At 41.6% G+C, this 14,681-nt stretch overlaps 2 protein-coding genes across 3 annotated transcripts in view; one reads left to right on the forward strand and one right to left on the reverse strand.

The window, feature by feature from the left end:
- VEPH1 (ventricular zone expressed PH domain containing 1) overlaps positions 1 to 14,681 on the reverse strand; it is a 199,328-nt gene that overhangs the window by 137,948 nt on the left and 46,699 nt on the right. For both annotated transcript variants that reach the window (XM_057738903.1, XM_057738902.1), the window contains exon 4: positions 2,408 to 2,574. In XM_057738903.1, coding sequence (XP_057594886.1) covers positions 2,408 to 2,574 — 167 coding nt within the window. The remainder of the gene's footprint in view (positions 1 to 2,407; positions 2,575 to 14,681) is intronic.
- On the forward strand, positions 5,959 to 11,534 carry PTX3 (pentraxin 3). Its single transcript, XM_057738904.1, has 3 exons — positions 5,959 to 6,210; positions 6,669 to 7,073; positions 10,305 to 11,534. The coding sequence occupies exons 1-3, from the start codon at positions 6,081 to 6,083 to the stop codon at positions 10,916 to 10,918; spliced, it is 1,149 nt and encodes a 382-aa protein (XP_057594887.1). The 5' UTR covers positions 5,959 to 6,080; the 3' UTR covers positions 10,919 to 11,534.

Consider the following 14,681-nt stretch of genomic DNA (forward strand, 5'->3'; position numbering starts at 1 on the left):
CGGTCATTTCCGACCCTTCCCTTCCATACACAATCCATAATAGATGCCTGCCACTCCCCACTTCACCCCCACAGGCCGCTTTCTCTCGTGAGTCACTGGTGAGTCCCCAGCTACCAAATCCAAGGTCAATTCCCATCTCCGATCTCCTTTAACTCCCTAGGTCTTGATCCCGTTGAGCCCTCTGGATACCACACACATCTTTTCTCTTGTTCTTCACGGTCTTCACTCTCTTTGGTCTCTTTTGTTCATTTATTCATTTCCAAATTCAACAACTTTTTATTGAAACCCTACCATGTGCTCAGCACTATGCTAGGGGTTCACACGAATATGCAGACACTGATGCCTTGCTCCTCAAGGAGTTTAAGGTGCACTAGAAGAGACAGACATGAAAAAAATAACACTATATTGTTCTAAGGGCAAAAGCAAAATTAAATACCAGGTAACAGAGAGGTGCCCTGTCCTCTGCCTGACCTCTAGCCTTGCTGCTTCAAAGTGTGGTCCCTGAAGCAGCAGAGGCAGCATCGCCTGGGAACTTGTAAAAGGGCAGAATTGGGGACCCCATCCTAACTGAAACCTCTGGGGGTGGGGCTCAAGCCTGCTCTCACGTGTCCAGGTCTCCCAGCCCGGTGCCCACTTCCTGAAGGCCCTTCGCCCTTCTGCTCCACCAGACACAAAACTTCAAGGTCTGGCCTCATGCCACTCCCTCTGTGGGTCTCCAATAGCACCTATTTTCCCCTAAGGCAGAACTCACTGCCCACCCCCTTCTCTGTTTATACCTTTTGTAGAGCACTTATCACTCTCTTTAGTTCAGGTTAGTTTTATGAATGTTTACTGAGTGCTATCAGATACTGTACCAAGATGTGGGATACAGAGGAAAAGAGGATACCCTGCTTTACCACAGGAGCTTAGAGTCCACTGCAGTTAATTACGTAGGATGACTCTTGTCTGCCTTTCTTTGAATTCTGATGCTGAATTCAAATGCTCCAGACATCCCCTTGGTGCTGACTGGTTCTTCAAGTGGTGGATATTGATATCACCAGGAAAATGAAGCAAAGATGCAGCCATAATTGATACAACCTTGGGCTGACCATTAACCTGTACTTGGGCATACCTTGCTGCCCTCCAGAATCCACTTCTACTTCCTAATTCCAGGCCGCCTCTCGTTTCTATCTGAGTATCTGCAGGGTTCAGGAGAGGCTCCAGGGGTACAGCATGTGCTGGAAACAGAGACTATCGGGACTTTGGTTTGAATGCTGTAGGGGTCGTGGAGGTAGGAGAAGCATACTGCTTAGAGAACCCCCGCCCCCATCTGGAACCCACAAGGAGGAAGCCTACAGAAGAAGGACGCCAACACTGAGAAATCAAAAATTTGAGACATGGAGATGGAGAAGATGTTCTACTCACATATTTGACCCCCTGATCAAGTCTCATATGAAGGTTTCTCCCCATCACATAATAAGTGCCTTTTATTGTTTAAACCGGTGTGGGTTGGGGGTTTGGTTACTGATGATCACAAGCATCCTAATTAGTAAAATCGTTCACTTGAATCCAAAGAACAACTAACTTGCTGTCTAGAAAGTGAGGCTTTGTTCTCACTACAGGCTGATCTCCCCATAAGTCAAGGCACGTACCGGTCTTCCCCTTGGCCCTATCTGAGAACCCACAGATTCCTAGGACTACACGACCTCACTGAACTTTCATTAGAGCTGTGCTGCAGTGGCTACAGACTTGCACGCTTGTTGTGTCTGTATTACTGTGCCCATGGTGGTTAAGTGCATGTGTCAGCTTCACTGGATCAGAGGGTGCCCAGGTCCTCAGTTAAACATTATGCTGGGTGTGTCTGCGACGGTGTTTCCAGATGACACTGGCATCTACATCAGCAGAATGAGAAAGCAGATCACCCTCCCCAGTGCAAGTGAGCCTCAGCCAATTTGTTGAAGGCCTACATATGACTGCTTGAGCTGGGACATCAGTCTTCCTCTGGCCTCAGGCTGGGACTTACACCCTCAGCCTTCTGGTCCTCAGGCCCTTGGACTTGGACTGGTACTACAGCACTCACTCTCCTGGGTCCTCGGCTTGCAGACGGCTTTTTAGCCTCATAATTGTATAAGCCAACTCCAATTCTTCATGATAAATATGTATGTATGTATGTATGTATGTATGTATGTATAGATAGATAGACAGACAGATTCTATTGGATCTGTTTCTCTAGAGAGCGCTAAGACAGTATCCAACTTCTGCCACTCCCTCCTCACTTTTACGATTCTAGAAAAAGCGAAAGAGTGCTTTCGTGTAAAGATGAGCATGCATAGATATATGAGAGAGGGAACCTGAAGCATACATTATGTCCACTTACTCAGAAATAGACCCGGTTGTGTGGACCATCACGTATATAATGTAATTTTACCTCTGGTTGCTTCCTCTTTGCAGCTACATGCAAAAGCCGTAGAAGATGGTACTGTTCTGGTTGTTCCAGCTGAGACATCAAGGTGAGGAGCTCTGTCAGGTGTCTGTTAATTGGCTGAGGCTGCTTATCATACACAGCAGGGAGCACCCTCAACAACATGGCATTACCTGTTGAAGGAACAATAACAGGAATGATGCCTTTATCAGCCCACGAGACACAGAAACACCATTATTATCAATGCAGTAAATTTTGTACTCCCTCACATATTAAGTAGCACAGACTGAGAGCTAAATCCTCTGCTAAAAATAACATGGTACCTTATTCTGAAAAATCACTAAAGCATTATTTAAACAGATTCCGTAAAAGGGAATATTTTATGATATGATCAGCATCATTACCTAATGAACATTTTTCCTGAATAATGCACCATGGGGAAAAGAAAATTTGACAGTAACCAGACCACACCCTTGAGAAGGAAAGAATTCCGATAAAGAATTTCTGAAAAGAAACATTTGGATGCTGTTTAAATGAAAACTAAGCAGTGCCATAGCATGAATCTAAATGAAACTGAACCAAAAAAAAAAGTGCAGAGGAATGTATTCATGTTCCTGAGAGACATGGAGGCATGATTCAGACAACTGACATATGGAAACTAGGCCTTATTTTTATGAATAGTTAGAAAAGTAGCAATGTAAATTTAGATCCCCCATTTCTGCACTATTTCAAGGGAAGTTTGGACTCAGCTTGTTTGTCATACGCGATTTGCCTCAAAAACTTGTATGGACAACTGGGTTTAAAATGGCAGAACCTGAAGAAAAGAATATGACATCAGCTATGGGACTCATCTGCAAACAGCATATGGGAAACATCTGCTCATCACTTTATGGTATGGAGTTTTTCGAAAAATCCTCTCAAGGACTTAAATGTCTCAGAATTTGTTTCTAGGGATTTCTTTTTTTTTTATTTTTTATTATTTTTTTGGGGGTACACCAAGTTCAATCATCTGTTTTTTATACACATATCCCTGTATTCCCTCCCTTCCTTGACTGCCCCCGCCTCGAGTCCCCCCCCCACCCCCCCGCCCCAGTCCTCTACGGCATCTTCCATCCTCGAGTTGGACTCCCTTTGTTACACAACAAGGGATTTCTTGAATGAGAATTTTCTTGCCTCTATTTACTTGAAATTTGGCTCTGTATATAGAAGGCATACACAGAAAGAATTAAATAAGCAGTGATTACACATAGGTAGACCCTTACTAAATGGTGGGGACATTTAGATATAAGGATTAGGAAAAGAAGGCCAGAATTTTCAGAATATCTATGACTAAATTTAATGAAAGTGTGATCCTGGATCAAAGTGAATATATCTGGGTGACGATAAATAATGAGAATTGCTTTTCCCACATATGGCGCACAGAATTAGTCGCAAACAGATTTCAGTCATATGCCCACAAAGTCCAAGGTATTGGAAAAGTCAGGGTTTTCTTTTTTAAAGATGTGAAAAACATTGTTTTATTTTCTTTGTTTTTTGTTTATTTTTACTAACAGCTTTTTCTTAAAAGATCAGGAATTGTCAAGGTCATGCCCAATCTATACCGAGCACATTAGCTCATAGAACTTAGCTATGTAGACATACTGATTAACTGCTGAAAAAGGTCACAATAAATGGGACTGTCATTGGAATTGAAGACAGGAACAATACTCATTAAAGGTCCTGGGACCCCTGACGGGGGAAAACCCAGATTAGTCATTTTTATCTGACTTGAATTTCAATCAAATAATACAAAAATAAATAAGGAATTTTTTAAAAATTAGAAACTGATGAAGACATTTTGGTGTAGAAAGCTTATAAATTTCATTCATAAGCTAAAATATTCTTCTTCATTATGAAATATTTCAAGCCATCAAACAAATATAGACAAAAACATAAGGACCACCAGTGTGCCTACCATTCAGCTTTACCAAACTTAACCTTGTAACATAATTGCTTCCCACCCCATTTAATTCCTTTTCTCCCTAGAGGCAACCACCATCCGAAGCTGGTATTTATCATCTTCATGAATGTTTTTACATTTTAATTGTATGCATATACATCAATAAGCATTTACAGAGGGTTTTTTTTGCATGTTTTAAAATTTTATATCAACAGTATATTGTATATATCTTTGTGCAACATATTTTTTTCCCATTCAACATTATATCAAAGTTGTATATCCAAGAAGCTCTCCTTCATAAATACACTTTTTTTTCTAGTTTCTAGCTGATACTTTAAATAAATGAAATTCTTGAGGGAGGGGTGTCTAATCCCTTTTGGTTTCTGCTGGCTCTCATTTATGGTGGATTGTTTCCTCATATGTTTAAATAATTTTTATAATGAATTTGTTTTTACTGTGTCAGATAGTATACATTTGAATCTTGAACATGTGTAACGGTAGGCCCAAAGTCACAAACTCTTAGGACCCTGTAGTGTTCAGTCAAAGAGAGACATGCTTACTTCTCACTGTCTTGTGCTAGAGCAGAGATGGAGGGCTATACCTACTGAAATTCAATAAGTAACTCCCCATCCTGGCCTAAGCCTTGTTCTCACATGGCCATTAACACGTAGTTATCACAGAACTGATAACATCTCCCCCCATTCACCTGGGGGGAGGAGGAGGGGCTCACCTCAGCTCTTGGGCTTACTGGTCCATTTTTGGTTCCCTCTCTTTGGTCCGGGTATTTCTCTTACTTTATTGGGAGCTTATTTGTACATCTAAAGTTTTTATTATTCTAATATAAACACATTTCTAGGTTTTTTTTCAGCAGAGTTTTCAGCTGATATATTGCTATGGAATCCCTAAATTTACTTTAAAAACATGATCTTTGACTCTAAGCCTAGTGAAATAATATATCCACATAATATCAGGTTATGAAAAGAAACCTACCTAAAATCAGTTTATTCCTTTCCCCCAGCTCCTCCTCATTTTAGGTTTACCAGTTTTGCTGTGTTAAAAAGTGTTTATAAAAGTATAGTTGCAACTCCAGAAGGATTAAAGATGGAATAACTTCGAATGGACTTGGCTCCTAGAGTCATACAAATTCTTACTGTGTTGGTCTATCTTGAAATCTGAGAGTAACTTCCACAGCTTAGACCTGTGAAATCGTGTACAAAGAAAGTGAAAAAAAGTTTTCTATACATAAAGGGTTGTGAAAGAATGAGAGTGCACACAAAATGCTGAAATGATGCTCTTGCTTTCACACCTCTATGCCTGCTGAATTATTTCTCCCCCGATCCCCCTCCCTCCCTCTCATCCCTCAGTGCTACCAAGTCAAGTTACAACAGCTAATCCCCAGGGGTGGACAGTCCCAGCCCAGTCTCCCCCCTTCTTTCCCCTCTGACCCTCCTCCAATTAATCTGACTGCAGTGTAAACCTTTGTGGTTTACTATTGTGCAACGTCCCCACATCTCCCTAGCCCTCCGCCCCCGCCCCCGCCCCAAATTCAGGGGAACTCCCGTTAACGCAGTGCCACTGGCATTACTCATTCATCCTCATTCAGACTTTCCCCAGCATTTATTAAGGGCTCTCAGCTCCTGCCTCTCACTCTCACTCTCCTCCGCTCCTTCCCCACTCACTCGAGAGCCTCTTGCCTCGTCCCCTCCCGCCAGCTGTGGGAAGAACGTTGTCTCTCCAGCAATGCGTCTCCCTGTGATTCTGTTTTGTGCTCTCTGGTCTGCAGCGTCGGCCGATAACTCGCATGATTATGAGCTCATGTATGTGAATTTGGACAACGAAATAGACAATGGACTCCATCCCACTGAGGACCGTAAGTGCATTTTAACTGTTTCTCTGCTAATCCTAATTACATATCCACCTCTTTGGGTCTAAATATTATACATGTATTTTGTAGCCAATGAAATAAGCAAAAAAAAAAAAAAAAGTTTGTTTTGCAAAAGAGAGAAGCACATTAGGAAAGGAGGAGGTTTCAAAATGTTACTTTTGTCAGAGATACATAATGCATTGAACTGTATGAAATCGCAGATATTCGCCTGTTTTGAGCTCCATGAACGGCAATTTCAGAGTTCAACTTAATATAAACTTGCATGGTTTCTGTCATGCTAGAGATATTTACACGCTGTTTTTTGCAGGTATCCTGAAAGGGAAGGGGGGGGGGTACTGGGGATGGGCTGTCACTTGGGACCACCGAGCGAGGTCGGCATTTTACAAAGCACACCCGAGGAGGGCCTGGGCGGGTCGGTAACGAGTGTGTGTCCCGCGTTCCAGCCACGCCGTGCGACTGCAGTCGGGAGAACTCCGAGTGGGACAAGCTCTTCATCATGCTGGAGAACTCGCAGATGCGGGAGGGCATGCTGCTGCAGGCCACCGACGACGTCCTCCGGGGAGAGCTGCAGAAGCTTCGGGCCGAGCTGGGCCGGCTGGCGGGCAGCCTGGCGCGGCCATGCGCGCTGGCGGCCCCCGCCGAGGCCAGGCTGGCCCGGGCGCTGGAAGAGCTGCTGCAGGCAAGCCGCGACGCGGACCGCAGGCTGGCGCGCCTGGAGGAAGCCGGGGCGCAGCAGCCGCAGGAGGAGGCGGGGCGGGCCCTGGGCGCGGTGCTCGAGGAGCTGCGGCGGACGCAGGCCGACCTCCGCGCTGTGCAGGGCTGGGCGGCAGGACGCTGGCTGCCAGCAGGTAAGGACGCCGGGCCGGGCGGGGACCCCCACGCGGCTTCGTTCTCGGAGCCGGCGTTGCGGGAAGCCGAGTCAGCCAACCCTCCAGGGGAGGCTTTAGTGGGAGGAACCCCCCCCCACACACACCCACCCACACACACCCACCCTTTGTTTCTCCATGCACGGTCACAGGGCTCAGACACGCCATGCAAAGCGGGAAAACTGCTTTCAAAAGTAATGTCCAGTCCCAAGGAACCCAGAAGATAGCTGTGAACGTAACCATCACAGTCTTGAAATAGATGTCAAGGGGCCCCAGACTGACACCCAATCCGACCAGGCGTTACAGGAGCTCTACTGGCCGGTTATAACCGTGACCTCTCTCGATGTCCAACTTCCCTCCGTTAGGGATTTCCACTTTTTCTAATGTTAGCCTGCCTCCCTCGTTAGCGGAGCTCTGGTTCCCCGCGCTATTTCGGGACCGAGCCTAATTTTTAGGAAAGTTTTCCAATTCCTGGGCTGGCTCCTCCTTCCTGCCAGTGCCAAACATGAGACTTCAAGCTGAACCTGATCTCCCTAGGGGTCCCCCCAACCCCCCGGTCTGTGAAATGAGCGCCAGAGTGAGGTCCGAGGGTGTGAGGTTTGGAATAAACCAGTGGCTGAGGGATCCAAAGTGAGACAGTCAGATGTAGCAACCAATTGGTATCCAGGCGCCACCTCAGGGATGTTGAGGATCTGGGTGAAACAGGAGAGAGGCAGTTCAAACCAGATGGAACCTGTCAAAGTCCCGTGTGATACTATGTGAATTTCCAAACACATGTGGGCCCTAAATAATACATTTTAAAAATGGTTCAAGGAAATAAAGAGATTTGGAGCCAAGTAACACGCCTTTATAAATCAAAATTTCTAAGAAATGGTGATGTAACCATCATTTGTGGGTTATATTAGAAAATCTGCGTCCTGGGTAAGAAAATGTAACTTACACTTTTCCTGAGCATCTTATGAACAGAAAACAATTACAAACAGCACTATTCTTTCTTTATGTCCAATAAAGCAACTCTTATTGGTTGGGGTAGGAGGAAGACTCAAGCATGTGTGAGAGCATGTTTCATTTAAAATTGCAGAAACCATACCAGAATATGTCTTTCCTAAATAATTGAGGACTGTTTATCAGTTCAGAGAATATGTTTAAAAATATTAAGTACGGCTTCAGAGGGGTGAAAAATCATAAAATCAAATATACAATAGATCCTCAATGTAAGTGACAAGAAGACAAATTATAACGCTTTGGCTTTGGCTGTTTTAATGGATGAAATTTCTTGTCTTTTGCAAACCACCTAAAATCATCGTACATATCATATACCAAGAAAACTGAAGAATTAGGCTGTTTCACCTCTACCTCTGTATACTAGTTAGAGCAGGAGAAGGATGTATTTCTGAATTCAAAAATGTTAATTTCTTATTACATCCACTAATACTTTTACCCACATGCTTTGATTTCTCCTCTTTTGGTTTCCTGCCAGCTTGGTTCCTAAGGGATTCCTAATCATTCTGTTGTCAGCCTCTTAAGAACCTGGTTTTAATTTTGTTTGGTCTTTGATAATACAGTCAGAAAAACCTATTAGTTAAAAGCCATTTCATGAGAGAGTTTTTGACATTTTAAAGACATATCAAGAGCCTCAATCACCGTCCCCCAAAAGAAGCCACAAAAAAACTTGCCAACACGCAGTTCTACTCCATGAACTTACATACCAGTACAGCCTACAGGGGAAGCTGGGTCTCTGAGAGGCAATCAAGGAAGACTTTGGAATGCAATCCTAACTGCCTGGGTTTATTTAAACAGGAAATCAGTTAATTAGATTGCAGTAGGCACCCTTTCTGAACACTACTTTACTGAAACATTATAGGGAATATCTCAAATGCCCATGCATATGGTGATCTTTTGTTCCATGATCTTTGTTTGATTTAAATAACATAGCTAGAAAAGCATCTGTCTACCAATTTCATTTGAAAAAAGAATCAACTCCTCATTAAAAATTAATTTTAAAAAATCTTCAGAAATTCAAATTATTCACTGAAAAAGTTAATACCAAAGTATGACAGTACCAATTTTGTGCTTTAGTATGATAGTTACTTTTATAGGATTTTCTGAACCTCAATATCTTCTTTGACGGTTTCTAAAGGATAATGTCCATCTGCTTCATTTTTTGGGGGATGGAGCCTAGTCCTCAGTCACTTGTAGGTGGTTAACTTAGTTTACCACACTTTGCATGGATGTTTGGTTCCTGCAAGTTCTGTCTTGTTCACCAGCTACTTTTTAAAAGCTCTGAGAGTTTGCTTTTTAAAGCTAGCTTTCCAAAGCTACCTAAATCTTCTTTAGGTTGTTATAAAGTGAATACTTAGCCATAATTTAGATTTTTAAAAGTTCTTTATCTGGTCTTTTATACGTATATGAAGTTAACACAAGGCAGGGCTCACTTGTTTCCTAGAGACACCTAAAAGGGTCTTCACTTCAGCACCTGCAGCTCCCTGACTGGCCATGTGACCTGGAGATGGACAGACATGGGAATTTACTGAGTGCCCAACCCCCAGTCTGAAAGTCTCCAAGTGCTCATTAGCAGAAATACATCCTCCATCCAACCCCTTGGAAGAACTCACTCTTCCTTAAATTTTCCTGTTACAGCTTACATAGCATTTATAAGCATGTGGACAAAGTAAGACTTTTTAAGCATATCTTTGGTCTACACAGCTCTTCTAGAGTGCTACATACTTGTTGCTTACTGACTTGCAGGATATTAGAAGGAGAATAGAAGAGCCTTTGACAGGTAACTATAAAGTCTTGAGAGATTGTGGAGCTCATCAAAAGCTACACAGCTTACTAGTAGTAAAACAAACTGAATTCCAACTCTTTTAGCCAAATCCAGGGGTTCTTCTACCACTAAGAGGCAATGCAGTGTGCTGGTTAAGGGTGTGGCTCCTGCAGCCAGAGTGCCAAGTTCAAACCCAATTTTACCATTTCTCTGTGTGCCTTCTTTTCCATTTAGATGCTTCACTGAATGAGTCAGTTGGCTTTCCTTATTCCTGTTTTCTTTGCTCTATAGAGATTACACTTGGAACCCTCAAGTCATAATATATTTCTGCATATAGTTCTCAACTGTAGTCATTAAAAGGCCTATCCTAAAATATCTAACTGCCAGAATCGTTTCGGAATGAATTTGTATTTTTCTTTCATATTCTTACTTTCTTGCTACTCTAGGTTGTGAAACAGCAATTTTATTCCCCATGCGTTCCAAGAAGATTTTTGCAAGTGTGCATCCAGCGACACCAATGAGACTTGAGACTTTCAGTGCCTGCATCTGGGTCAAAGCCACAGATATATTAAACAAAACCATCCTGTTTTCCTATGGCACAAAGAGAAATCCATATGAGATCCAGCTGTACCTCAGCTATCAATCCATCGTGCTTGTGGTGGGTGGAGAGGAAAACAGACTGGTTGCCGATACTGTGATTTCCCTGGGAACGTGGACCCATCTGTGCAGCACCTGGAATTCAGAGAAAGGGCGTGTGGCCTTGTGGGTAAACAGTGACCTGGTGGCCACCACTGTCGACATGGCCACGGGTCACATTGTACCGGAGGGCGGAATCCTGCAGATTGGCCAAGAAAAGAACGGCTGCTGTGTGGGCGGTGGCTTTGATGAAACATTAGCCTTTTCTGGCAGACTCACCGGCTTCAATATCTGGGATCATGTTCTCAGCAATGAAGAGATAAGAAAGACTGGAAGAGAAGAGTCCTGTCACATCCGGGGGAATGTGGTTGGGTGGGGAGTCACAGAGATTCAGCCCCATGGAGGAGTTCAGTATGTTTCTTAAGTGTTGTGAAACTCTACTTGAAGCCAAAGAAAGAAACTCACATTTTAAACATATGCCGGTTGGGAAGGTCTAAAAACCTGAATGCATATTAAGAACACTTGAGACTAATGAATGAGAGAGTTGAGATCAGTCTTTATTTATCTTGGCAAAATACTCAGTAAACAGTCAAAGGGGAGACATTGGAGAAGGCTTTTGGGGATATTGTTACTATATTTTATGCCACGGTGCTTTCAGATTAATGCTGTGTCTTTGTCAGATAAACTCTCAAATAATTAAAAAGGACTGTATGGTTGAACAGAAGGACAATTGTTTTACTTTTCTTTGGTTAATTTTGTTTTGGCCAGAGATGAATTTTACATTGGAAGAATAATAAAATAACATTTGTTGTCCATTGTTCATTGTTTATTGGTACATAACTAATTATGAAAAAATGATGATAAACACGTATTTATACTACAATGTGACTTAACAAATACAAATGTAGCTTATGTTATAAACAAATGTCACTTTTTTGAGGAGATAGTTATATAAGTTATATTATAAAATGGTTTTGTATTAATTTTATTAAGACTATTTTTGTAAAGCTCTTCTGTAAATAAAATATTTTCTAAAACTAGTCCATGTCATCTAATTATAAATTTAAAATATTTGGGAGCAAATCCACACTTTTTTTTATCTAAAGCAGGCAATTAGTTTTCAGGTACTAATCTATTAGGTAAATAGTAATACTTAATACTGTTAGAAACAAACTTATAGAGTTATTTTAAGCATTGGCTTCCTATAAATCATAAGCAAGAAATATGAGCTTAGCTAACTCAATTCATCTCTCTGGGTTTTGGTTTTTTTTCAACTGAGAAATCAAGGAATTGAAGCAATAATGATTCCTTCCAACTTGATGATGCTATAATAAGCTTATACAACTTTCTGCCCCATGTATACATCATGAATTATCAGAGTTCCTCAGATTCCCATGACACCTGCAAGAAATGGCTTAGGACTTGGGGAGATCTAAAAATCTGGAAAAGAAACAATGACTTCTGCCCTTAATGCATATCCATTCTCTTACTTATGTATAAAGGAGAGGACAGTCCAGTCCCTTCATCCTGTAGACAGGGAGGTAACTCTCTCTCGCACTAATGTTCTTCTCCTGTAAGGGCTATGCAAGGGCTGACAGAAGAACATCACAAAGCCACTTCTGAATATCAGTAGGAAATATGGTTCAACCACAGTGATGATGTGTCCGCCTAGAGATAGGTCCTGAACAACCACAGGTCATCTCCTGTTCATGAAGTTTGGAGAAGGGAGCCAGGAGTAATTATCAAACCACATTTTGTAACTAACTAGCCTGGTCCTTAGACAAGTTACTTAACTCCTCTGGAACTTCTCGGTAAAGAGTGGGTTGGACTCTCAGTGTCTTTCAACAGTGAAATTCTGTAAATCTAGAAATCTTTGAAGATACTTATGGTAACAGTACAGCTTCATCCTACTTGTGAGATCCACAAAACCAAGTTGAAGTGTCTCAAAGAAAGTCCTTCCCAGTTTTGAGGTCACAGGTCAGTTTCAGACCCTTGGAGACGACATAATTCAAGGTTGCCGGCACAGTGGCCACATGCAAGTCCTTGTTTAGCCACTGTCTATATGACTCTGAATGCTGAACTGGAGGAAGCAATAGTTGACCTAACCTTCAGCAATGAGTTAGGCATGTTTTCCATTCCTTTCCGCATTCAGCATGAATTGCATCTGTTCAAGAGACCCAAGATGATGCCAGCCAAGAGATATGCCAGCTCATACGCTGATAGAGTTAAATGCAAGGGAACTTACAATGTTTGACAGGGATTACATGTTGGAGGCAGAGAAGAAACAAACTGAAAAAAAGAAAGTAACCCTTGGGTTGCTAAAGTAGAAATTTCATCTGCTACAGCAGTAAGTCTGGATAAGTGTTCTAGGGACTTCTAATTGTTCCCTGATATCTATTTTCCCTCTTTTCCTAAGTAACAGAATTCTGGTTTTAATGGTACGTATAGCCACTTGGAGTAAAGTCTCTACTTTCCAGCATCAATTGCAGCTAGATGTGGCCAAATGACTAAGTGCTGGCTGATGGTGAAATACTGAATGTAATTCCCTTTCCCTTCCTCCTTCTGACTGATTGGAATATGGTAATAATGGCTGGAACTTCAGCAACTACCTTAGATCAAGAGATTTAGCATAACTATATAGAATAAGCTTAGGTCTTTAATATTATGAAGCTGTCTCACCAGCCCTGGGCTGCCTGTCCCTGCACTTCTATTTTTTTATTATTTTTATTTTATTTATTTATTTATTTATTTCATTTTTGGCTGCGTTGGGTCTTCATTGTTGTGCACGGGCTTTCTCTAGCTGTGGTGAGCAGGGGTTACTCTTTGTTGCGGTGCACAGGTTTCTCATTCCAGTGGCTTTTCTTGCTGCCGAGCACAGGCTCTAGACATGCGGGGTTCAGTAGTTGCGGCACGTGGGCTCAGTAGTTGTGGCTTGAGGGCTCTATAGCGCAGGCTCAGTAGTTGTGGCATATGGGCTTAGCTGTTCCGCAGCATGTGGGATCTTAACCACTGTGCCACCAGGGAAGCCCCTGCACTTCTTTTACACAACAACAACAAAAAAACACTTTTATCTTCTTCAGTCCACTATTGGTTGACCACTTAATCTAATCCTGATCCAGTAAAGCAATTTTTCTTTTTAATAAAAAAGACCAAGTACTTTATTCCCTCAAAATACCCACAGAGTATATGTACAAGATACATTTTACAAATCTCAGATAGCTGGCTATCTGACTTTCTTCTTTACACTAATAGCATTTAATGAGTTTTAGTATACATGGTGTTGGCAAAAGGAGGAAGTAAGAAATGTGTAAAATTGAGATAAAATATCTAAAAAGAAATATTAGTGTGCTGGCTCAGTCAAACACATTGGTAAAGAGTTTCACTCACCAGGATGATTACTGAGGGCATCATCATATTATAGCACAGTAGAAGAATTGTGCAAGATGACAAGTTATTCGGAGAAAAAATATGTGTATAACTAATATATAATACACTACATGTACAAAATATAAAATATTATGTGTGTGTGTGAGAGTGACCAACTGTCCTGGTTTGCCTAGGACTGACCCAGCTTTAGTACTGAAAGTCCCCCTGTCCTAGGAAATCCTTCAGTTCCAGGCAAACTGTGACAGTTTGTCACTTTGTCACTCTAGTACATACATATGTCAGTAGAGCAACTTTTTTGCAGAGATAATAAATGAACAAGATAGAGCTGATATATTTTCCTTGTCTATTACAATGTGAGTTGGCTTTTAATTAAGTATTAATTCCTTTAAAATATATCCAGAACAGTTGACTATTAAGTATATATTATAGAATTTTAGAGCTAGGTATTTACAATTACCCAATTAATTTCACTCAAAAGTTCAATAATTAGATTTGCAAAGAAGAAATTATAATTGATTTTTATTTCATCTCGTTAAATTTTATATTAAAAAACTCCTCTTTGAGAAGCTTACTAAGGCCAAATGTTTCCAGAACTGATTTTAGCCACTAAGAAATAGCACTTAAAAAGTTAAAAATCTTGGTCGAAGTAATTGTGTATGTTCACTTATGTACTCCTGGGTTCAGTGAACTTGAAAACTCAGATTGTTGACATTTGGTTTTATAAATCTGGAGTGTAGAAGAAAGCTTGCCGGACTTGAGGTCAGAAATACAACATTCAAATCCTATCACCATTACCTACT

The sequence above is a fragment of the Hippopotamus amphibius genome, chromosome 6 (assembly GCF_030028045.1).
Source record: "Hippopotamus amphibius kiboko isolate mHipAmp2 chromosome 6, mHipAmp2.hap2, whole genome shotgun sequence".
NCBI lineage: Eukaryota > Metazoa > Chordata > Mammalia > Artiodactyla > Hippopotamidae > Hippopotamus > Hippopotamus amphibius.